Source organism: Lampris incognitus, chromosome 18, assembly GCF_029633865.1.
Source record: "Lampris incognitus isolate fLamInc1 chromosome 18, fLamInc1.hap2, whole genome shotgun sequence".
Taxonomy (NCBI): domain Eukaryota; kingdom Metazoa; phylum Chordata; class Actinopteri; order Lampriformes; family Lampridae; genus Lampris; species Lampris incognitus.
Window position 1 is genome coordinate 19819307 of NC_079228.1, and position 24187 is coordinate 19843493.

General features: G+C 47.0%; 2 protein-coding genes across 3 annotated transcripts in view; one reads left to right on the forward strand and one right to left on the reverse strand.

The window, feature by feature from the left end:
• Window positions 1–4247, forward strand: part of jazf1a (JAZF zinc finger 1a) — a 14374-nt gene extending 10127 nt beyond the window's left edge. Inside the window, exons 3-5 of the mRNA XM_056298854.1 lie at window positions 793–989; window positions 2945–3114; window positions 3450–4247. Of these exons, the coding sequence (XP_056154829.1) occupies window positions 793–989; window positions 2945–3114; window positions 3450–3626 (544 nt within the window). The 3' untranslated portion in view covers window positions 3627–4247. The remainder of the gene's footprint in view (window positions 1–792; window positions 990–2944; window positions 3115–3449) is intronic.
• A 940-nt stretch (window positions 4248–5187) lies between these two features.
• The window catches only part of tax1bp1a (Tax1 (human T-cell leukemia virus type I) binding protein 1a), a 33244-nt gene continuing 14244 nt past the window's right edge, over window positions 5188–24187 (reverse strand). Inside the window, exons 9-17 of one of the 2 annotated variants that reach the window (XM_056298142.1) lie at window positions 23014–23265; window positions 20482–20667; window positions 20275–20347; window positions 15312–15820; window positions 13730–13816; window positions 11724–11910; window positions 11296–11519; window positions 8610–8692; window positions 5188–8448 (exon numbers count right to left, since the gene is read on the reverse strand). In XM_056298142.1, coding sequence (XP_056154117.1) covers window positions 8241–8448; window positions 8610–8692; window positions 11296–11519; window positions 11724–11910; window positions 13730–13816; window positions 15312–15820; window positions 20275–20347; window positions 20482–20667; window positions 23014–23265 — 1809 coding nt within the window. In that variant the 3' untranslated portion in view covers window positions 5188–8240. Of the gene's footprint in view, window positions 8452–8609; window positions 8693–11295; window positions 11520–11723; window positions 11911–13729; window positions 13817–15311; window positions 15821–20274; window positions 20348–20481; window positions 20668–23013; window positions 23266–24187 lie in introns of both variants that reach the window. The other variant, XM_056298141.1, reaches the window with a different exon arrangement.

The following is a 24187-nucleotide window of genomic DNA, read 5'->3' on the forward strand; positions in this document are numbered from 1 at the left end:
TCCCTTCCATTCCCACCAGTCCACAGAACCGCCACAGCACTACTGGAAATGCCCGCTGCTCCTAGTGACATGGCCGCCCACTGTTCCCAGCGTGTGTGTTGGGATGGGTTAGACGAGAGGATGAATTTCCCCACGGGGATTAATAAAGTACATCCATCCATCCATTTTCCAAGCCGCTTACCCTAATTAGGGTCACGGGACGCTGGAGCCTATCCCAGCATTCATTGGGCGGAAGGCGGGGAAACACCCTGGACAGGTCGCCAGTCCAGGGTGTTTCCCCGCACACATTCACACCTAGGGATCATTTATTAAGTCTGATTCACCTGATCTGCATGTCTGTGGGCTGTGGGAGGACACTGGAGCACCCGGAGGAAACCCACGCACACATGGCGGGGGGGGGCATGCAAACCCTGGGATGGCCCCCAAGGGTGGACAACCCCAGGGTTCGAACCCAGGACCTTCTTGCTGTGAGGCGACCGCGCTAACCACTGCATGTGCCGCCTAATAAAGTATAGCTTATCGCTTTTCTCTTAAATGCACTTATACCGACATACGGTCTTTTTTTTAATGTTTCAGTGGTTGTGTTTTTTGGTTTTGTTTTTTTTTGTCTTTTGACTGGGTGGGAAAGTTCAACATTTTGAATATCAGGCCTTGTCTGTCAGTCGGTTGCAAATTTCTCAACATTTATCTCCCCTGTATGACATTCATCACTCACACACACACACACACACACACATAAATGTATATATATATATATTCTACATGTTAAAATTTGCCCGTACCTGTCGGCAGGTTCATGACAGATGCAGCACGCCGGGAGCAAGAGACCATGAAGAAGAAGGCCACACCCAAGCTGTCCCTGTCCATCACAGGGGGTGTGTCCAGGAACAGCACGGCCACGCCTCCTCGCCACACCAGTGGTAACCTGACACCTCCGGTTACGCCTCCTATCACCCCGTCTTCCTCGTTCCGCAGCAGTACACCCACAGGTAAGACAGGTGTGTCTGTGGGGGGGGGGGGAATTTATCTAAAGTCTCCGTGTGTGTGTGTGTGTCTAATGTCTCCTTAAGAGTAAACAGAACGATTGCGGGAGAAGGTGTTTGTGTATTATTTTTTTGTGCCTTTGTGTCTGTCTGAGTGTACATGTATACTACATATGTGTGTTTTTTTAGCATTGGCATGTGATAGGTGGCACGGTGGTGCAGTGATTGGCGCGGCTGGCTCACAGCAAGAAGGATCTGGGTTCGAGCCCTGGGGTAGTCCAACCTAGGGGGTCGTCCCGGGTCGTCCTCTGTGTGGAGTTTGCATGTTCTCTCCGTGTCTGCGTGGGTTTCCTCCGGGGGCTCCGATTTCCTCCCACAGTCCAAAGACATGTAGGTCAGGTGAATTGGCCATACTAAATTGCCCCTAAGTATGTGTGTGTGTGTGTGTGTGTGTGTGTGTGTGTGTGGGCCCTGTGTGATGGCCTGGCAGCCTGTCCAGGGTGTCTCCCTGCCTGCCGCCCAATGACTGCTGGGATAGGCTCCAGCATCCCCGCGACCCTGAGAGCAGGATAAGTGGTTCGGATAATGGATGGATGGCACGTGATCATAAAATTACATGTTAAATAAAATAAATACTGTATTGTATTCAAATAAAAGGTATCAAAATAAATAAGGCCAATAGAGCCTGCCATTTACACGACAGACAGACACATGCCTGTGTTCGTAAAACCGTATGTCGTTTACCTGCTTTGAATGCTTTGACTTTGCATCACAGTGCAGCAAATTCAGAGCATTTCAAGCAGGTAATTGAAATTGTAAATGGAAACCGCAAATGATTCACTTTTAACGACGGAGCATTCATTCTCAATTATTTCTTAATAGGTCGTATACTGAAACATTCCCGTGGCAACATTCGCATTAAATTTTGAATTTGGTAGCGAGTCCGCTTTCCTCGATGTGAAGCGGTGTGGGACTTGAACCCGACCACGTCCGCCGCTGCGTGTTGTTTGTGCATTGCATTGTGGGGAGCTGTGCGGCGGCAGCAGCGAGGTGGCTCCTGCAGCGAGCAGGCCAGTCAACACTCTGCTAATTACATAGCAGCTGTCATGCTGTGTGTTCACATGGGGCTGTGTGTTCCACAGCCCGAAAGCAGATGTCCAATTCCAGCCCAAATGGTTCCAAGCATAGTGGTCTCGGCTTATATATACAAACACGGGTACATGTGCACACTTGCACACACACACACACACACACACACACACACACACACACACACGCACATATAAAAACACACACACACACACAGACCCCTTTTAACATGTGCCAGGGTGCCATCCATTTCCTCATGCTGAGGTGCAGCATTTCCTGCAAAATGGTGGGGGGTCAGCGTATGCGTTTCTGCGCATGTCTGTTTGTGTGTGTGTGTGTGCGTGTGTGCACGTCGAGTGTGTCTGGACCTTGCGCCAACCAGGTATCTGGAAGCGTGTGTGCGTGTGAATGGAAAATGTTCTGCACTCAGCAAAGCACTTTTTCCAGGCTGAGTGACGACGCTCACTCCCACTTAATGATCTCCTTCTTAGTGCCAGTCCCCCGCCTTTCGACACACGCACGCCTTTACTCACTCGCAGTCACACACACTCGTACACTCTCTCTCACACACACACACACACACACACACAGACACACTGTGCATGCCACTGTACATTTTTGCCTTGTATAATCGGTGCTTTCCAGTAGCACAGAGGCTGCTAACTTGACAGAGCGAGAGCGGAATACCAGGGAAAGTTTTAAGCGGATAACCGATGTCTCATTACTGTATTTCCAGGCAGACTTTCCATCGGCCCGAGCTCTGTTTTTTAAGTGATGTGTTTCTTCTGTTGTTCACGTTTCTCAACACCTGATGATTAATATAGATATCTATTTTTCTCTTTCCCCTGCGTGTCTGTGTGCCGCCACCCCAGGCAGCGAGTATGACGAGGAGGAGGTAGACTATGAGGAGTCAGACAGCGATGAGTCGTGGACCACAGAGAGTGCCATCAGCTCTGAGTCCATCCTTAGCTCCATGTGCATGAACGGGGGAGAGGAGAAGCCATTCGCCTGCCCAGTCCCGGGCTGCAAGAAGAGATATAAGGTACTGAGAGGGGCGGCTGAGAAACACACAGCACTGTTTACCCACACTGAGAGAGGCAACATGACAGCTTTTTATCAACGTCTGATGACGCAGTTGACACCGGTTTTACTGTCTGACCTGGATTTGGATGTCTCTGTGGGGTTTAGCAGGAAACAACAAACGGCGATCTCTTTCAGATGAACAACGTCTCCTCTAGTTAGATGTGTCTTAAGTTTGGTCGAACCTTCACTCGGTCACTCCTCTGTAAGCAGTGCGCGAATCTAACCTCCTTCCCACCCCACTTTCCTTTTACCCCCCCCCCCGTTTCCCACCACCCCACCCGTCTCCCTCCTCAGAATGTGAACGGTATAAAATACCACGCCAAGAACGGCCACCGGACCCAGATCCGCGTGAGGAAGCCCTTCAAGTGTCGCTGCGGCAAGAGCTACAAGACCTCCCAGGGCCTGAGGCACCACACTATCAACTTCCACCCGCCCGTCTCCACTGAGATCCTGCGCAAAATTCAGGGCTAGCCCCACAACCCCCACCCCATCCCATCACCCCCCCCATTGGTTGTGCCAACCCACACCAACTGCCCTTCAAACACAGCCCTACCCTGACATTCCCTACCTACCCCCTTTTACACACTAAAGGATCAAGTGCATGCTTTAATTTTTTTTTTTTGTTCCATTTGGTTCCTTTTGTGGCTTATGTTACGTTATCGTTTTTGTGTTCTCGCCATGTTGTATCATGCGTATTTTTGAACGACTTACCTTCGCAGCCGTTTTTTTCAATGTTTGTACATTTGCACATTCACATATGCTATCACGCCTTTTTTATATTGTTTTACTTACAGAAGGTGCTAACTGTAAAAAAAAAACAGAAAGAAAAGACAAAAAACAAATAACATGAAAGAGGAGAAGAGAAATGTTTAAAAAAAAAAAGGTGACGTGAAACAGGAAGTGCAAGCAAGCCCCACCCCTTTCCTCCAGCTCGTCTGTAAGAGTTGGGTGAAGCTGACCTGCCGGTCCAGGCCCAGTATTGATCACAATTTGCAGCTGCTAAAGCTGAGATGTGCCAAGTCCATTTGAGCCTGGACCTGTATGTGTTCAGATACTTCAAGAGGGGAATGTCATTGGGCCGAGCCCTCAAGAGTTAAGTTATACAGTATGCTGAATAGATATATTGATATATAAACAATAGACATATGTATGTGTACATAAAAAAATATATATATATATATATATAAGTATTCACAAGCATATACATGAATAGTTACTTTTATTTTCAGGCTTTATTTGATATTTTTCCAATATGTTATCGATGTATTTTGTTTCTTTGTTATCAACAAGTGTTCCTTTCATCTGCTGTTTTGCTGAGATGAGCAGATTTAACATCTCAGTGCAGACACAAGGTCAGACAGCTCGGTGACTTCAGGTCCAGGGCTTCTCGAGCTGCATGCTTTTTCTTACCATGTCCCGGTACACCCTTAGGGTTGGTATACTGTGAACCCCGTTTTGTGATGGTTTACGGCAGCGATCAGACTGACCCGTCGTGGACGCGCGTTCCGTATGTGGAATAATGTTCCCGTCTTAACATTTCTTCGTGCCGTGAGAAAGCAACTCCCACGTTTTGACACATGTCCATAACATTTCTCTAGTGTTTCAGAGACTTAGTTGCAAAACCAGGTTAGCTAAGCGCCACGCTATAGCTGTATTCAACTCCGGTTGCCAAGAACTGGGTTTTTTTGTTTGTTTTTTTTGGTGTTGTTTTTCCATGATAGTTGCCAACAGCTCTCCACTGCCAAACATTGACCATAACATGTGCCTGAGGAGGGTGGGATAGGAGGGGTGGGATGGGATGGGAAGAAAGCGAGAAAATAAGAGAGACTTTCGCAATGGTTTCAGCCGGGAGGCCGCACAATGTGTGGCAACGGTTTTCTAGCTCACTGCGTCTCCATACGTGTGGATGAGCGGCTGTACTGGTGGAATGTTACCATGCATGCTTTCTATGTTTAACGGGAAATGTTGTGTGTGAATTTGGGAACGGGGGAGGGAGGGAGGGGTTAAAAGTCGTATTTTCAAGAGATTACCAACTACCTTTTTGTCTGTGTGCGTTGTAGACCGCAGCATTCCACTACATTGTTTGTATGTGTGTGTGTGTGTGTGTGTGTGCATAATATTGCGTGAGCGTGTTACTTTGTAGTAAAGGTTTTTTTTTTGCAGTGTCCAAGTCATCAGATTTATAGTATTACATCTTCTCTGCATTCTAGTGCTACTTAGTACTCTGATCTGTCATGTTTCTGTGCCAGGCTGATGTTGTAACTCCCGTGGAGCAGGAGAGAAGAGGATGGCGTTGCATCATGTTGTGTTGCGGTGGCCAACTTGTTACCCCTAACTGGGATCTCATCATATATTGCCTCTAGAAAAACGAAGGCGTGGTGGGGCATCCCTGCCAAGACCCATTCATGATGTCATTCTCCCATCATGCACCAAGTTTTGATTTTGTCAAATGTTGGACGTCCGAGAATTTGTCATGTGTTCATTTTGGTGGGCTCATTAACCTTTCATCCGCATGCACCCTCCACTCCTCCGGTCTGCTGTTACCATGGCAACCTCAAGAGACGGCATGGCAGCAGAGACCCATCGGTCCATTAGGTGTTACGCAAAATTCACAAGCACAAATGGAGTGGCAGACACGTCTCTAACTACATTTCCATTGATGAAAGTAAACTTTCAGTCACTGCTTAGTTAAGATCTTAAAAAAGGCCGGTTGTTGACTAGCCTGCACCCCCCCTCCACCCCACCCCACCCCACCCCACACACACACCCTCACCCACACACACAATTCCACCCCTGGCTTGGCTCCGGTATCAGAGCACAGAGACTGGTGGAGACGGGCCGAGACTGAGAGTCTCCAAGTCAGGGTCTGTCGAATGCTTGTAAAAAAAAAAGAAAAAAAATCCCTGCTCCAAGGAGACCACCGTTGCCACGGTAACAGATCAGCTACAGCATTCAAGAGTGCCACTCGCAGTATTAACACATGGGAGAGGAGAAGCAGAGGTTGTGTGTGGAGGGAGGAGATGCGCACGCGCGCGGGGGGGGGGGGGTCCAGTATACTGTGTACAGTGAATGTATTGTAATGTAAGTTTGTTGTCAAGTGCTTTTAAATTATATTTTCATATGTAACGTGGAGACCAATGTTTCCTTTTTTGTATGCAGGGGACAACAGGTTATGAAAAGAGTGACTTGTAAAGATGTCGAACTGTCTTTCTATATGAAAAAAAAAGAAGCTGATTCTTAAATGTAAACAGGAAACTTTTAATAAATAAAAACATAAAAACAGCAAAATAAAAGTAAAAAACCTTGTAGCTCAGAAAGGTTGACTGTTATCCTTCCATTGTGTGTGTGCGTGCGTGTGGTGGAGGTGGGGTGGGGTGGGGTGAACCCTTGGAGACAAAATGATGGACCGGATTCATATGAAATGCATTTAGACGAGCATAATTTATTCATAAAGATCTTTGCAATACACTCGTAAACCACCGTCCCCACATCCTCACGTGAGAAGGGCTGCATTGGGAGACATGACATACACAAAGTTGACTGGTGAATTTAGTGTGTGTGTGTCATTTCTATAAAGCCTGAATACAACACTGTCAGTGATCACTTTGAAGTGGCAGAAAAAAATATAAGACCAGCAGCAGGACGGAGAATACTCTTATCAGAGTAGTGAACATGTGTATGCACACACACACACACACACACAAATACAAATACACACGTCCTTGGGTTTGACATGGACCCACACACACAAGGAAAAAAAAATATTTATCACAGTTCTAACTTTAAAACATGAAAGTACAGTCAAAGTGTCCATAACTAAGAGTCTAGCAGTGCATTTGCCTTGTACATTAAAATACCTCTACACTCAGATGAAGACACCAGTCCAGATTCTCATCCGCTGAACAAAGACCAGGAAGTGTACACCAGAAATCATTCTGTCATTACCCAAAACATGGAGGGGGAATACACTGAGGGGAGGCAGGGGTCACAACAGCAGATCACACAGGACTCTCCATAATTTATACTTCTTTTCATATATACAGTACATTCAGAATAAAGCCTTATTTAGTGCAGATAGATGGGGGGGGGGGGGGGAGTTGTGCTCCTCTCGCCTGACGTCTGCCTGCAACAGGATATCCTCATCGCATACAGTAGTGCAGTGAGCGGCCTGGGAGAAATCCAAGATCACCTCCCATTCAAAAGTTATTAAAATGCCCGTAGCCTTCTCCATCCCCCTTCCCTCCTCAAACTCCCTTCTCTTTACACTTCGAAACACAGATACAGAATCAGACACCTCCTATAGCCCATTTGGATAGATATAATTCTGGATTTGGGTTTAGCGGGTAATTTTTTAACTCTACCCTCTACCCGAGCTCTTCAATGTCAGCTCTTGTGCAGCTTTGAAAAACACCGACGATCAAATAATGAAACGTTGTCTCACAAGAGTGACTGACAGCAGTTTTTCACAGGCGAATCCTTATTTTCAATAGGAATTCTTGAGTTACACTCAGTCCAACAGAGGTTCACAAGGGCATGGTAGAGCGGTGCACACCTGGTGCAGATTTTCAAAGCCCTGGTTCACGCTCTTGCGCTGTCCTCTTCCCCTCAGAGTTGTAAATTTTTGCAGTCATGAGTTGTATTAAACGCACTACATATGCATGCAGTAACGGTGATGCTATAATTCCTCCAAGCACAAATGAGCATTTAAAGTAAAAGAAAAGAAAGGAACAGCCATGGCAGCCTTGTATTATCCCCTATTACTAATGTTCCCTTGCATTTCATTGTGAGCCCATCACATCAAAACATAATGAGTGCCTTGGGAGTGGAGCCACTAAAAGACAAACACCCCTTTCCTCTCAGGGGTCTAGATCGTTTCCGGGCTTTGCCGAGAATGCGATACCAGTACTAATGATTGTTTGCTAACGGAGCTACTGACTCGAACCCTGGCTTCAAAATACCCGTTCCACACAAACCAGAAGCTGAAGACCACAGCTTGTCAAATAAATTCAGCTTAAGAATTTGCCCCGTCCCTAAATCTGATGGCTACGTCCCCCCCCCTCCACCCCCTTCCCAAGCTCCCCCTTACTAATCGATCTGGTCGAAATTGAGCACATGGCCATCGAAGTGCGTGAGGACATGCCTCTCGAACAGCTGCTGCTGGCAGTTGAGGGGGAACTGCTCAGAACAGACAGGGCAAACCTTCCAGTGGCTCTCCACATGCTGTTCGAAGCTGCGCTGCTCAAAGTGGGGCGGAAAGATCACCTCGCACAGTGGGCAGCGCTTATGGACATCGCTGCTGGAGGCGGGGGTGGGGGTGGGGGTTGAGAGAAGAGTTGGAGGGGGTGAAAAGGAAGACGTGTGAGTATGTATCAAATGCATCCACCAATCAGTTGCATAATTTGTGTGTGTGTGTGTGTGTGTGTGTGTGTGTGTGTGTGTGGGGGGGGTGTTTACCTGGAGTCGAAACAGAAACTGCTCCTGGCCTCACTGCGTCTGTTTGACTGTTGATCACAGGCTGGTTGAGCTCCGTCACCCACCTACAGCCCCACACAGACACAAAACGTGAAAATGGTGCCCATTTACGCGAATACAAAGCTGCTACACACACACACACACTTATTTAAAAAAAAACAGGTTGTGTTGAGGGGGCCTTGACAACATTCTTCCAGGACAGACTCGTGTCTGTGTTTATTCATATATGTGTGTGTGTGTGTGTGTGTGTGTGTGTGTGTGTGTGTGTATATGAGGAGCGTGTGAGCGTACCTATCTTGACATCCTCCCAGTTATATAACCTTTATATTTAAAGAATAACATGAAGTCAAAATATAGCATAAGGCCTTCCTTTATGCTTTATTTAGCATTTCTATTTAGCCTTCCTTTATGGCTAAGCCTTCCTCACTGGTCCAAGTTCAGTTCTTAAAGCTGAATGTCCACCGACTGCATCGTGTGTGCATTCTGTCCGGGCTCACCGTTATGTGATGCCTGGTTTGGGGTTGTAATGTCCATCAGCAGTGTCGCAGACATGGCAGAGCTGCAAGGTTTCAGGTTTTTTTTTCTTTTTCACTTTTCCCCTCTTTTTCTCCCCAATTGTACTCGGCTAATTACCCCACTCTTCCGAGCCGCAACGGTCGCTGCTCCACCCCCTCTGCTGATCCGGGGAGGGCTGCAGACTACCACATGCCTCCTCCGATACATGTGGGGTGGCAAGCCACTTCTTTTCACCTGACGGTGAGGAGTTTCGCCAGGGGGATGTAATGCGTGGGAGGATCAGGCTATTCCCTCCAGCCCCCCCCCAAAAAAAAACAGGTACCCTGACTGACTAGAGGAGGCGCTAGTGCAGCGACCAGGACACATACCCACATCCGGCTCCCCGCTGACGGACACAGCGGCCAGTTGTGTCTGTAGGGACGCTCGACCAAGCTGGAGGTAACATGGGGATTTGAACTGCCGACCCCCATGTTGGTAGGCAATGGAATAGACCGCTACGCTACCCAGATGCCCCGGTTTCAGGTTATTTTTTTGTGTTGCCCAGTTATGGTTGAATGAGCTATGCATCAACTGAAATATAACAATTGCAAATTGTTTTCTTCTTGCTTGTTGCCTGCCAGTCAGTCCAGCTGTCATGAAAGAGGAGGTGGACCCAACAAGCTTGCAAACCTTTAAACCAAGAGGGAAGAGATACCTGCTACTTTGGACAGGGAAATTAGCCTAAGGAGTTCTTCCTAGGATTAATAATCAGTACATGCTGCAACTACTCTACTCACGTAACTCTGCAGCATCACTACACGTTAATATGACCATGAAATAATTGCATAGAACTGGTTGAATTAAATTTAAATTAATTGAATTTAAAAATTCGAGAGGGCAATGCTGATGTGACCTGTGACAGATGACCTCACAAGCTGGTTAAAGTAAAAAAAAATAAAAATAAAAAAAAACCCAGAAAAAAGTGAACGACAGCCAGCTTGTCAAAACAAAACGTGAGATGTCATTTGGGCAGGTCAGGGTAATGACTGAAGTGACTTTTGTGTTAATAAATACTACTACTACTACTACTTTTGGCTGCTCTCGTTATGGGTCGCCCCACTGTGGCGGATTTTTATTAATAAATAAATAGTACTATATGTATTTCCTTGGGCAGCACGGTGGTTAGCGTGGTCGCCTCACAGCAAGAAGGCCCTGGATTTAAACCCGGGGTTGTCCCACCTTGCGGGTCATCCCAGGTCGTCCTCTGTGTGGAGTTTGCATGTTCTCCCCATGTCTGTGGGTTTCCTCCGGGTGCTTCAGTTTCCTCCCACAATCCAAAGACATGTAGGTCAGGTGAATCGGCCGTACTAAATTGTCCCTAGGTGTGAATGTCGGTCAGCCCTGTGATGGACTGGCGGCCTGTCCTGGGTGTTTCCCCGCCTGCCGCCCAATGACTGCTGGGATAAGCTCCAGCGACCCCTGACCCTAACTGGGATAAGCGGCTTGGATAACGGATAGATGTTTTTCCTCTATACATGGATAACCATAACTAACAAGACAGAAAACATGCTATGCTACAGGGAAATTCATCCAGAAAGGAAAATGGTTAATATATAGTCACTCGATTTTCTTTTTCCCATTTGAATCAAAAGAGAAATAATGATATATTCATTCTTTTGTAAAAATGTCTGGATTAAATTGGCTATAACACTGGATAAAATGGCTACGTATCGTCTCTTGGCCTACACCTTGCCTTTGAGACATTTGCAGTGGACATTGGTCTTAAAGCTTTTACCAAACAACCAAAGAGAGAGTGTGGCAGGGACTAACATCTTACAATTGTGCTTATGCTTAATTTCTACCAATTAGTCTCTCACAAACCTTGTTATTGTCATCTCTCTCAAGCTGGGAGAGTGACGCTAATTAGAGCTTAATGCAAATGAGTTCAATGCTCTATAGTTCCTCTAGTGTGGATTCCATGCGTCACACTCTTTAATAAGGCAGGATAAGAGAGGTGGAGAGGAGACAAGAGGTGGACAGAAATGACAAAAGAAGCTCTTCGACTGTTTGATTTGAAAGAGCGCACTTACTTCATTGCATGAGCATGTCTAAATGTGCACGCCTGTGTTTGTGTGTGTGTGTGTGTATGTGTATGTGTTGGTGAGGCGCTCACATTGCGGGTCTCCTCTGGCGGGTTCTCCAGACCATCGGGGGGGCTCATGCTGCGAGAGGGCTGGATGCAGACGACCTCTCTATCCCAGGCTACGGCCCCAGGACCAGGACTAACTACATGGCCCGGGGGAGTGATGGCAGGGGGTGCACAGGCAGGGGCACAGGGCGGGGCCTCAGGGGGAGGGCGAGATACCTGCTCGGGGGACAGCGCACCATCTGCACCGTCTGGAACACAGCACAACACCGCACTGTTACTACAGGTACCAAATAAACCTGCTGAACCATACTGATATGCAGAAAAGGAGAGAGAGAGTGATGAAATCTTTGAAAGACAGAAGAAAAGAGTACTGACAAGATTGGTTGAGGGTGAGAAAGACAGGCAGCTATGGAGAAAAGAAATGAAAGATTAAATTAGGAAAACACACACACCTCGTGTGTTTTCGGTGGAGTAGGGGTTGCCATATTGCAGCTCGGCAGGTCTGTGTGGTACCAGCGGAGGAGGGGAGGGGTCCTGTGGATATGGCAGGGGGTAGCGCAGCACAACGGGCTGTCTGACTTCTGTGCTCTGGGCCTCGGCCTCCTGCTCCCTCTGTCTGGACACATACTGCTGGAGCTCCTGGTGGACGGAGGGGAGACAACACACAACCTCTCAGATTACTGGGTGGTGCGGTTTACAGTGTATCTGGATGCCCTCAAATCTACTCAAGCTAAATAGCAATAAGACAGAGCTCATGGCTGTGGCTCCCAAGGTGCTGCTCCGGAAGGTTGGAGATCTTCTCCTTGATGTGGACGACTGCTCCATCTGTCCATCCCCAGAAGAATGCAACCTGAGTGTCATTCTGGACTCCTCTCTCTCATTGCAGTCACACATCAAATCCATCACTATATCTGCTTTCTTTCACCTCAAAAACATCCCCAGGCTCCAACCATCACTCTCTGACTTTGTGGCAGAGACCCTCATCCATGCCTTCATCACCTCCCATCTGGATTATTGCAAAGGAGTCCTGTCCGGGGTACCCAGCAAAGCCCTGAACAGGCTTCAGTATGGGTAGAACTCAGCTACCAGGGTTCTCACCCACACCAAGCCCTGGCAGCACATCACCCCCACCGTTATGCACCTTCACTGGCTCCCAGTCAAGTCCCACATTTCCTACAAAATCCTTCTCCTCACCTAAAAATCCCTCCATGTCCTTGCCCCTTAGTATCTATCAGACCTCTTCCACCCCTATATTCCGTCCCGGAATCTGCGGTCCGCAGACACGGGCTCGCTTTCCATCCCCCACACCAGCCTGCAGACTTTTGGAGACAGAGACTTCAGTGTGGCAGCCCCCACATTTGGAACGCTCTCCTGGCAGAGAACCGCAACGCTGCTTCTTTTGGACCATTTTAAAAAAAACCCTGCAAACTCACCTGTTCACCAAGGTCTATGGTCTCTAGTTACTTCTATCATCCCTGGCAATCTTTGCTATTTTTATTTTCTGTTCTTGTATTATTTGTTTTGTCTGCCTCACTATGTGTTAAGCATCCTTGGGTCCCTTGAAAGGTGCTATATAAATTTAAGTTGTGGTTGTTGTTGTTGTTATACAACATATGCTTGTGTTGAGTTTGTGTCTGGCTCACATGTTATCTCCTGTGTTTTACCTGTTATCACTCTGAAATTTAGTACACTCACTTCAGAAACTCAGGGGTGGAGGTAAAGACATAGAAGGAAGTTTTCATTTTGCCCTTCTACCCCAAAACAAACGTCCTTTGTGATTCCATCTGAAGTGGGAGAATTAGTACCCTACTCATTACTGTAATGGGTGTCAAACTCTGGCTCACTCCACTCTGGCTCAGCTGGAGCTGGTGCAGAAGCTCACTTGCGCCCCCCCCCTTCCCCTCCTCGCTCTCTCTTTGCTGTGACCCCCTCTCTTGGTGACTTCATTAGTGCGCTGCTATCCAGTTTAACATTTAAACCAGGGTTAGGAGGGTGAAACAGACATGCTGCATGGCATTTGCACTGCTTAATGGTACTGTACTGTGGGACGACTAAAGCAAGTATGGGTGTAATTATTAGCGTGGAGCCTGAGGTGGGTAGGTGGTGGGGGGTGGGAGAGTCTGAGAGCTTTGTTCCTTTGCTGTACTAAAAGGATGAATAAAGTACTGTTGCTATGGACTGATGCTGGGATTTCTGATGATCGCTGTTCTATGGTGAAATAAAAATTATCTAATATCTGAGGGCATTTTCCAAAAATGGAAGAGACTATAGACCTCTGCAATCGAATTATTTCCATTCATGATACATAATATATATGATGCATAATTCATCATTCTAAAACAACTTTAGTATATTTTGCATGATGCTGGAAATGGCTCATCTCTAGAGGGCTTAACACCTGCTGAGAAGGACCATCTAGCAAAGTTAAGTGCACGTGTACCAGGTGTGTGTGGCGTACCTCCTGCAGTTGCTCTTTATCTCGTAGGGCCTTGGCAAGGGTCAGTTTCAACTCCGTCACCTCGCTGGCTCGCTCTGCCATCTGCACCTACAGGTGGGCCACAAACAGGGGGTTGGTGACCGACACAGTGACATCAGGAAAGAGCTCATAACACACCATGATGCCACTAACCCAACACCTGTGGCTTTAAGAAGTTATTTGTAAGACCCAGAATGGCATCCATGTCGATACCCAAGCGTTGTCCCCATTTCTTTGTTTGGTCAAGCCAGTGTCAGCTTCCCTGCCAAAGAAACACTGTCGGTGCACACTTGTGGCAGGCAAATGAGCACATTGTTTGGTCACTGGAAGCCTTTCAAGTGTGTGGTGCTTACTGTAAAATACACAGCACAAATAGGGTTTGTGTCCAGAGTAGACTGAGGGAGTTCTGCAGTCAGGAGCAGACCAGGGGATGGTAGTAAATCTCTCTCTCTCCCTCTCTCTCTCGCTCTCTCTCTCTCTCTCTCTCTCTCTCTCTCTAACAGGAATGACCCTATGGGATAGTTTACATGTCGCTTACGCTGCCCTCATCCCATTACAAGGACTCCAAATCCTCTTTACCACTGTTACTCTTTCTGTATCATGTCTCATCGTATGTCTGTCTCGCTCCTAAATTCCCCTTCGTTTGCTTTTCCCCCTCTTTGCTCCTCATTCTCTTTTATCTGTCTTTCTTGTTTTCTCTCTCTCTCTCTCTCTCTCTCTGTCTGTTTACCTCCCTTTCCTTCTCTTCAGGGATTTATGGTACAGCATTAGAGGGTTAAGTTCAGGTGAGGGGAGTCTGAAACAGTGAATTTCTTTCCAGTGACCCCCCCCCACCCCCACCTCTTCTGGATGGCTGGTGTAAACAGCCATAAAGCACGGTGTTCTGCGGCTGCCTCCCTTGTCAGTCTCTGGGCCATTAGAGTGGCTCACGGCCTGGGGCGCTCACCTTGCCTCGGACCAGAGACTCTGACTAAGACACGAGAGGGCCTTATTTACAACACCAATAAACGCGCACTCACTCACCGAGATCAAACACTGGTGGGGCACGTTAACGGACACCGATCACCCCCATCATACACGCAGTACTCACAGACTCACGTGGAACTGATACACTGATGTATTAATCCTGAAGAAGTACACAAAGTGAGGGGAGAGGGCAGGGGACGGGCGAGCAGGGAGAATAACTGACAGTGCTTGCTTTAATGCAAGACAACTTGATGTACTTCAATGGGTAAACGCCTGACACATGACTGGAATGTGGCCTAAGGGTGTGTTTGTGTGACTCACACAAAATGACTCCAATCAGTTATTTCAACCTGTAGGAGGGCTTGCTAAGGAAGGGTTTTGTTAAGAAATATGCAGGGGTCAAGTTCCTTGCTAAAGAGGGCAAAGAGTAGTTTGCTGATGATCAGAGGATGATCACTGCTTTATTTTTCTTGAGTCTCTGGATTTGAACTAGCCACTGTGTGTGGTTGTCTACTGCTCTCACTTAAAAGCATGATTTATCATCCCCGTTTTTGAGAGCATGTGTATATGGGTGTGTAAGAAAGAGAGAGAAATTCACCCTGAAGCGCTCCTCTTCTTCAGCCAGCCGCTGTTTAAGTGTCTCATTGATGGCACACTGCTCCCTCCACTTCTCCTCTATCATCGCCAGCTCCTCCTCCACCGAGCGCGTCTGCTCTTTCTCCGCCTGCTCCATGTTCCTCTCCTCTGTCTTGTTGCTGTCCGCCTCTTTGTCAGCCTCTCGGAGCTCCTCTTCCCCCCTGCTGCTCCCCAGTGTGCTTTGCCTCTCGCTCTCCACCTCCACCCAGCTGGCCATCCTCAGGCTCTCCTCCGGCAGGCTCTCTCTCTTATCATCTTTTTCTGAATTTGGATCTTTCCCCTCATCCTCTCCTCCGGTCGCCAAGTTACCCGCCTCTGCTATGATCCCCTCCTTTGTTGGTTCCTGTGCTCTGCCCTGCCTGTCCTCCTGTGCAGTGGCGTGTGTGTCGGAGTGTGAGGGCTGCCTGTCGCTGAGTTCTGGAGCGACTGTCACTTTGGCAGCTTCCTGTAGGACAGCGGCAGCAATGTCTCCTGTAAAAGACACACAGATGGACGTGGATGACAGGAAATTACCACACACAGCAGCACACTGCCCAAGTTTTAGCACGTCACAAATACTATACTTATTTTCATACCTTATTGTCATTGTGGAACTAATTTTACTCCCTATTGTTAAAATTTCTGTAATAGTGGCAACCCTTTTCCTGCAGTTGTGACCCAACACTTTCTGAGGGAACAAAACACTTTACTGACACTGAATATTAATCACATTCAAACTGTGAGAACAAAGATAAAAAAGATTACGCTTTGTGTTTTGGAATTATCTACAGACTTCTGTTTTTAAATTGAACATGAAGAGGAGGCTCACCATTGCACACAATTAATTTTTCGTTCAATATCCACACCGCTTATCCTTACTCAGGGTCGCGGGGATGCTGGAGCCTATCCCAGCAGTCATTGGGGGGCAGGTGGGGAGACACCCTGGACAGGCTGCCAAACCATCACAGGGTTCACACACACACACACACACACACACACACACACACACACACACACACACACACACACACACACACACACACACACACACACACACACACCTAGGGAACATTTAGTATGGCCGATTCATCTGACTTACGTCTTTGGACTGTGGGAGGAAGCCAGAGCACCCGGAGGAAACCCACGCAGACACGGGGAGATACAAGCGTAACTTATGGGGGGGTCAGGGGGGACATGTCCCCCTCAATATTTAGAAGAGGTGAATTTGTCCCCCCCAAAAAATATATCATAATGTTAACTTACTCGCCAAAAAAGGTAAAATAACAACACAGACAGTCGAACTACTTAAAATGTCATTCATACTTGTTTTCCAACGATTTCATACACCCCTATGCTTGGACCATACCATTTTAACCTTGCCACTGGGATTGCCGACCTCGTTGCTGTCTTGCAGTTGCTCCTGACAACCAGGAGACCGGAGCATGAATGATCGTGTAAGCAAGTGTAAGTAATGTAGTTAGCCAGCTTGCTTGTCTAGCCCAGTACACCACCCTTTCTTACCTTTGGGGTTTCTGCGTTAGATTTTCTTACATATTTCTAGATGAATTATAGCCTTATTTAGTTTATAACTTGTGTTTTTCCACAATAAATTGATGTAGAAAAAGAGCAAATTGGTGCATACAAATTCACCAGAATGCAGGAAATTACATGTGTGATGATCAAAATTTCCAGGGGGAGAACCCTCTGACCCCCCACTAAATGTGTCCCCCCCAATGTTCAAGTGAAACTTACTCCACTGGGGGGAGAACATGCAAACTCACACAGAGGATGACACAGGACGACCCCCAAGGTTGGACTACCCTGGGGCTTGAACCCAGGACTTTCTTGGTGTGAAGTGACCACGCTAACCACTGCGCCACCATGCTGCATACTTGCACATAATTCGTTTCTATGATACCTGGGATTATACACTGTGGTAAAGCAGCATGTATGATTTTTGTTGTATTTTGAGCTAAAAAAAAAAAAATGAAACAATTTTATGATGTATACCGTTTCATTCTAAAATTCATAGAATTTCATTCTATGAATCTATTGTATTTTGTTTGAATCTATTGTATTTTTAGCTAAAAAAAAAAGATGACACAATTTTCTGATGTATACTGTTTCATTCTAGAATTCATAGAATTTAATTCTAATTTTGGAAACAAACTTCCTTTTCCTGTTCCTGTTGATATTGCTCCTTGGCTGAAAAAATTACTTGTATCTACTTGACCAGCATGCCATAGTGAGATGTTCATTAACTAGCATGCTCATGACACAGGCACACCTTGTGCTTAGGGCAATAAAGGCCATTCTAAAATGGGCAGTTTTGTTGCACAACACAAATGCTGCAGATGTCTCCAGTCACAAGGACATTTGCAAATGGCAAGTTGATGACAGGAATATCCACCAGAATGTCTGCTGCCAGAGGAATGACTATGTATTACTCAACCAAAAGCCGCCTCCAACATCGCTTTAAAGATGCTGTTGAACTGGCATCATAACCACAGACCACATATAATCAGGATTCACACTCTTTTTAGGAAGTCCATTTTCCAGGACATTTCAAGGACATTTTACAGGACTTTTGCTTGGTTATGAATTACAACCGTGACTCACAGAAGGTCATATTATTCAGTGTTAACCATCAATGAAAGACTCACAACAACCCGTATGGATAGATGGACTGACTCACTGACACGAACTCACGCACGAACGCACACACTGAGTTTTATTGAAATATCTCCATTCATAACATTTTAATTCCCCCCCAGAAATTGGACTCAGGGTAAATTCATGTGAGTGAAACCCCCCATGTTGTGCCGTTTGCCACAATATTGTGTATGGGGGGTGGGGGGTTTGAACTACAGTCTCTAAATAGACTGTGCAACTTTTAGATGGTCAATGCACATACCTCCCATTGATGTGCAATCTCAGCTAAAAATTATGTTAAAAATACGCAGTCTGGGGCGTCCAGGTAGCGTAGTGGTCTATTCCGTTGCCTACCAACACAGGAATCGCCAGATCGAATCCCCGTGTTTCCTCCAGCTTGGTTGGGTGTCCCTATAGGCATAATTGGCCATGTCTGCAGGTGGGAAGTCAGATGTGGGTATGTGTCCTGGTTGCTGCACTAGCGCCTCCTCTGGTCGGTCGGGGCGCCTGTCAGGGGGGAGGGGAAACTGGGGGGGAAAAGTGTGATCCTCCCATGTGCTACGTCCCCCTGGTGAAACGCCTCACTGTCAGGTGAAAAGAAGTGGCTGGCGACGTCACATGTATCGGAGGAGACATGTGGTAGTCTGCAGCCCTCCCCGGATCGGCAAAGGGGATGGAGCAGCAACCAGGATGGCTCAGAAGAGTAGGGTAATTGGCCAGATACAATTGGGGAGAAAAGCGGGAAAAAATACATTCTAAGCAGGTAAAAATACAATTTTATAACCTAACTTTACAATTTTCCATGACCTCAAAAATAACTCCAGGACATTTAAACCAATTTAAAAATTTTCCAGATATTTTCCATGACTGGAAAACTAGTCTATAAATTTCCAGGTTTTCCAAAATTGCATAATGGGAATTCATCTGTTCGTCATCCTCACAAGGATCTTGAACTAGCTGGAGTTTGGTGTTGTAACACATTTGAGTGGATAAACGCCATTATTCCATGGTACTCTATAGAAATTCCCTGCTCATGTTGGAATAACAATTTCTAGCTGCACTCTGATGGCTGAGGGCAGACAGTGTATATGCCGTTGTGTGGGTGTGCTACTTGTTGATATCATCATTGTGTACAAACTGCACTATTGTGGCACTTGGGCTAATGTACAGTCAGCTATAAGCTATGGACAACCAGCATCAGTGCATTTATCATCAACAGCAATTCTAATGCACAGATACTGTGATGAGATGCTAAGGCTTAATTTTGCACCATTCATCTGCCTCCATCAACTCATGTTTCAGAATAACAGTGCACTGCGCCATGTTACTAAGGGATCTGTCCTAAGTTTGCCGAAATTGAATAAATTCCAGTTCCTGCACAGCCTGCATACACACCGGACCTGTCAAACAATGAGTATGCTTGAGATGCACTGAATCAAATATATTTCAGCGTGCTCCAGTCCCTGTTAATACCCAGCTGAATCACACAACCATCACACACCCAGCTGAATCACACAACCATCCACGGGCCACAGTAAACAATCTGATCAACTCTATGTAGAGGAGATGTGTCACTGCATGAAGCAAAATATGGTCACCTAAGACACTGAATGGTTTTCTGGCCCATGACCCTTCCTTTATGGCATCCATGACTGACCAGTTATAAATGTTATAGATTAGTGCCAAATCAATGTATTTGGATTGACTGATTTCCTTGTATGAATTCTAACAGTGAAGTTCTGAGTTTGTTATAGGTTGGTGCACATTCTCGATATGGAGGACTGCTGGTTTGAACAGGGAGTCAAAGAGGCCACCTATGTGAAGACGGAACAACCATCCCTGAGCCAAGGAGGGGGGCTAAGAGTACATCTGTCACCATCTTACAATGCTGTTATTGCAGCCATTTCCCCATCCTCTGTGAATAGTACACGTGGCCATTGGAACGCTAATTAATGGTCATGGTAATTTGCATATGAAACCTGTTTTAGATTGCCAGTTTCGGTCATTATACAGCTGTGCTGTTTATAAGGCCGGGGATACCTGCAGTCAGCTGAGACGCACAAAGTCACTTAGATGAGTGATGAAAACTGGGATTTCTATACCGGGATCATTGCGCATTCATCAAAACATTGCAGGTTGGGTTTATATTTTCTTTTATTTGCAACCGAGACATTAATGTCTCTCTCGTGTAAATTCACAGTTGAAGTGTTTTTTTTTTGATAGACGAGTCAGTGATTACAACTTGATACATAATAAAATTTGCATAAGTGAATGTGCATGCATGTCGAGGGTACCTGCTGTGGGTGACTCTGGACTGGGGGCCAGTGACTCCTGTGTAGTCGCAGTTGCTGCATTCCTCTTCGGCTCCTTCAAACAAACACATACACACAAGGTAAACACTTAGCTTCAAACAAACAATCAAAAATGTACCATATTTCAATGGCAGCATTGTGAGTGTAAAACTACCCATGCATAAAATTACAGCTGTTCAATTTGCTCACCCCTTGTGCCTCACTGAATTTGGCCACCTGCTTGCGGAGGCGCTGGCACTCCCTGTACTTCTCCTTGTAGTGCTCGGCAGCCATGTGGAGGCGAAGCTTCAGCTCCTCCACCTCCCTCTGGAGCTCGGCCTCTGCCTCAGACACCACCACTACACTGGGGCCAGCCTCTCCACACGTCCCTACGCCCTGTGTGGGGGGAGAAGAACAATATTAAGAACGAGGCTAAACCCAAAACCAAAGCAACCTCCATTACTGTTTCAATGCCCCCCATTTCTCTGGTCATAACAATTTTCTCTTTAAAGCTTAAAATTTGAAAAAAATTTTAAGTTTCCTCTCCTGCTCCATTTTTCTTTTTTTGGGGATTTCTTCCCCCTTTTTCTCCCCAATCGTATCCCACTCTTCCGAGCCTTCCCAGTCACTGCTCCACTCCCTCTGCCGATCTGGGGAGGGTTGCAGACTACCACATGCCTTCTCCAATACATGTGGAGTCAACAGCCGTTTCTTTTCACCTGACAATGAGGAGTTTTGCCAGGGGGGTGTAGCGCATGCGAGGATCCTGCTATTCCCCACAGTTCCCCCTCCCCCCCAAACAGGTTCCCCGACCGACCAGAGGAGGCCCTAGTGCAGCGACAAGGACACATACCCACAATCCGGCTTCCCACCTGCAGACACGGCCTACGGTGTCTGTAGGGATGCCCGACCAAGCCGGAGGCAACATGGAGATTCAAACTGGGATCCTCGTGTTGGTAGGCAATGGAATAGACCGTTATGCTACCCGGATGCCCCCTGCTCCATTTGAACTCCCCTGCTCCAGTTTTCCTCATGGTCTTAAACTCTACTACAACCAACACCCCCACCCTCCCACTGTTCGAAGTTAAACCTGTATACGCTTGACCCTCAGTGGCAGGTGACTGCATAGACCTCAGTTTGTAAAGCGCTTTGAGTGGCTGTTCCAGCTAGAAAAGCGCTATATAAAATGCAACTTGACTGATTGATTGATTGATCTCACAGGTGGGGGGGGATTCGGTCATTGCCACTCACGGTTACAACCACTCTAGCTCTGGTTTCCATGTCTCATGTGTTGTCCTGCATCCCAGTCCTGAGTCCTGTTCAGTTCTCCTGTTACCCATTAACCCGGAAGCTGTTGTTGGGGGGGGGGGGGTGGCACGGTGGCCCAGTGGTTAGCACTGTTGCCTCACAGCAAGAAGGTCCTCGGTTTTAACCCCATTTAGTTTGTTCATTTTCAGTGTGTTCCACATAGTTTCCACATCTTAGTCACCGTCATGTAATTGTGTGTGTTCCTGATACTCTCATGTTTCTTACCAGTAAACCTTTTGTTTTATCTGTTAACGCGTCTACATTTGGGTCCTCAATTCCTGCTTCCACCGCGACAGAATGCTCTGACCATTCCCCAGCGGATGCTGCCCTTCCTGTTCCTGACTTTCCCTGTAGCCAAGGGCTGCCTCGGAGTCTTTCCTGTGGTCGAGGTTATCGTCCCTGACATCTGATGTTTATCACAAGTCCTGCTGTTTTGTCCATCTGCCCTGTGGTCTAGCACAGCTGTTCCCAAATTCCGCGCGGCTGAAACCACCATTCCTGATTCCCCCCACAGCTGAGGGCCGCCTCTGTGTCTTCCCATGGCCGAAGCTTCTGTTCTGATTTCTCTGTGGTGAAGCTGCTGTCACCTGTTCGGGTCGTCCCTGTGCCTCAAAGCCAGTTTTGTGGCTTCTCTATAGTTTGCGTAGCCGAAGCTGCTGTTTCCGATTCCCCTGTTGCTGACAGCCGCCTCGGTGTTTTCCCGCAGCCAAGGCTGCCATGCCTATTTTGATCCCACCGCAGCAGCGCTACGCTCCAGAACTCCCCATGACTGACCAGGACACCAGGGAGCGTCTGTTGGAAGGGGCAACCTCTTGGCCGCTCCCGGTTCCAGCCAGTCCAGTCCTGTTTTTCAAGTTTCTCATCATGCCTAGCTCAAGTTTCTCTTGTCATGTCCAACTCAAGTTTCTCTTGTCATGTCCAGCTCAAGTTTGCCTTGTCTAGCCCTGACTCATAGCTATTTATTTACCTTGCCTAGTCCTCAAGTTTGATCCATGCCAGAGTAGCCATTTTGAACCCCCCCCATAACCGGCTAGGACGCCGCGTGGCGTCTATGGGAGGGGGGTGCTGTCATGGCTGCTCACGGTGCCAACCATTCCAGCCCTGGTTTCCAAGTCTCATGTCTGATTCTGCTCTGACAACACCATCCCAGTCCTGTCCAGTTTTCCCATTACCCATTTGCCCCAAAGCTGTTGTTGATTATTCAATTAAGCATTCATTTAAGTTTGGCTGTTTAGTTTAATTGTTGTTCCACGTACATTCCACGTATTTTCCACATCTGTACCATATCACCGTCATGTAATCATGTGTGTTCCTGATATCCTCATGTTTCCTACCAGTAAACTTTTTGTTTCGCCTTTTACCACGTCTGCATTTGGGTCCTCAATTCCTGCTCCCACTGTGACAGATTCAAACCCATTACACTCCATTGCTTACCACCTCCTTCTGCGCGGTGCTCCTCATGCGGTCCAATTGGTTCTCCATGCGTTGGCACTCCGCCTGTGCGTCGGCCAGGCTGGTACGCAACTTGTCAGCCTCCAGGCGAGCGCGGTACAGCTCGGTCATGCTGCGGTCACGAGCATTGGTCGAGTCGCGGAGTTCTGATGCCAGTAGGGAAGCCTGCTGCCGGGAAGCCTGGAGCTGCTCCTCGGCCTGACGAAGCTGCTCACGCACACGGACGAGCTCGGCCTGCAGAGAGTGAGGGTCGTTTGTGTGCACAGATTAATATATTTAGATGAAAACACATTCACACTGACATACAACCATCTATGCCTGTATTATTATGTACAAACCTACAAAAAGTTATTGCATGTGCTTAACTTTATATTTTGTGAATTTGTCAGATGTCCTCATCCAGTGCAACATACAACTGCAGCAGCAGAGGAAGCTTAAATTTTTAGATCACTAAAATGATCCAATTTCTCCTCACTGATATTCAAGTTTTATTTAATCTGAAATTGCAACCAATAGTAAGGAGTCCAAAAGTCAAAGTGTAATATCCCTGTAGCAACAAAATAATTATAGTAGTGAGGTTCTAGAGAAAAATAATATAAGAATGGCATACTTTGACAGAAAAAAGTGTTAGAAGAAGAACGAAAGAAAGCCACTTTATTTCGTCATTGTACAGGTTACAATGAAATTTGTTTTCTGCATTTAACCCATCCTGTTGTGTAGGCGCAGTGGGCAGCTGTGGTGCAGCACCCGGGGACCAACTCCAGTTCTTTTTCCTGTTGCCTTGGTCAGAACCAAAGGCAGGAGTATTAACCCTAACATGCATGTCTTTTTAGGATGGTGGGAGGAAACCGGAGCACTTGGAGGAAACCCACGCAGATACAGGGAGAACATGCAAACTCCACACAGAAAGGACCTGGGACAGCCTGGGGTTTGAACCCAGGATCTTCTTGCTGTGAGGCAACAGTGCTAACCACTGGGCCACCATGCCACCCATAATAAAACACAGAATCTAAAGACTGCCAGTTTTGATTGAAACTGCAAATGGGCATGTGTGCACAAGCACACATCTGCTAAACATAAAACAGACAAAAGATGCACATGCGACTCCATCTCACCTCCCACTCTCCCTTTCTACCTCCACACCTGCAACCCCTCA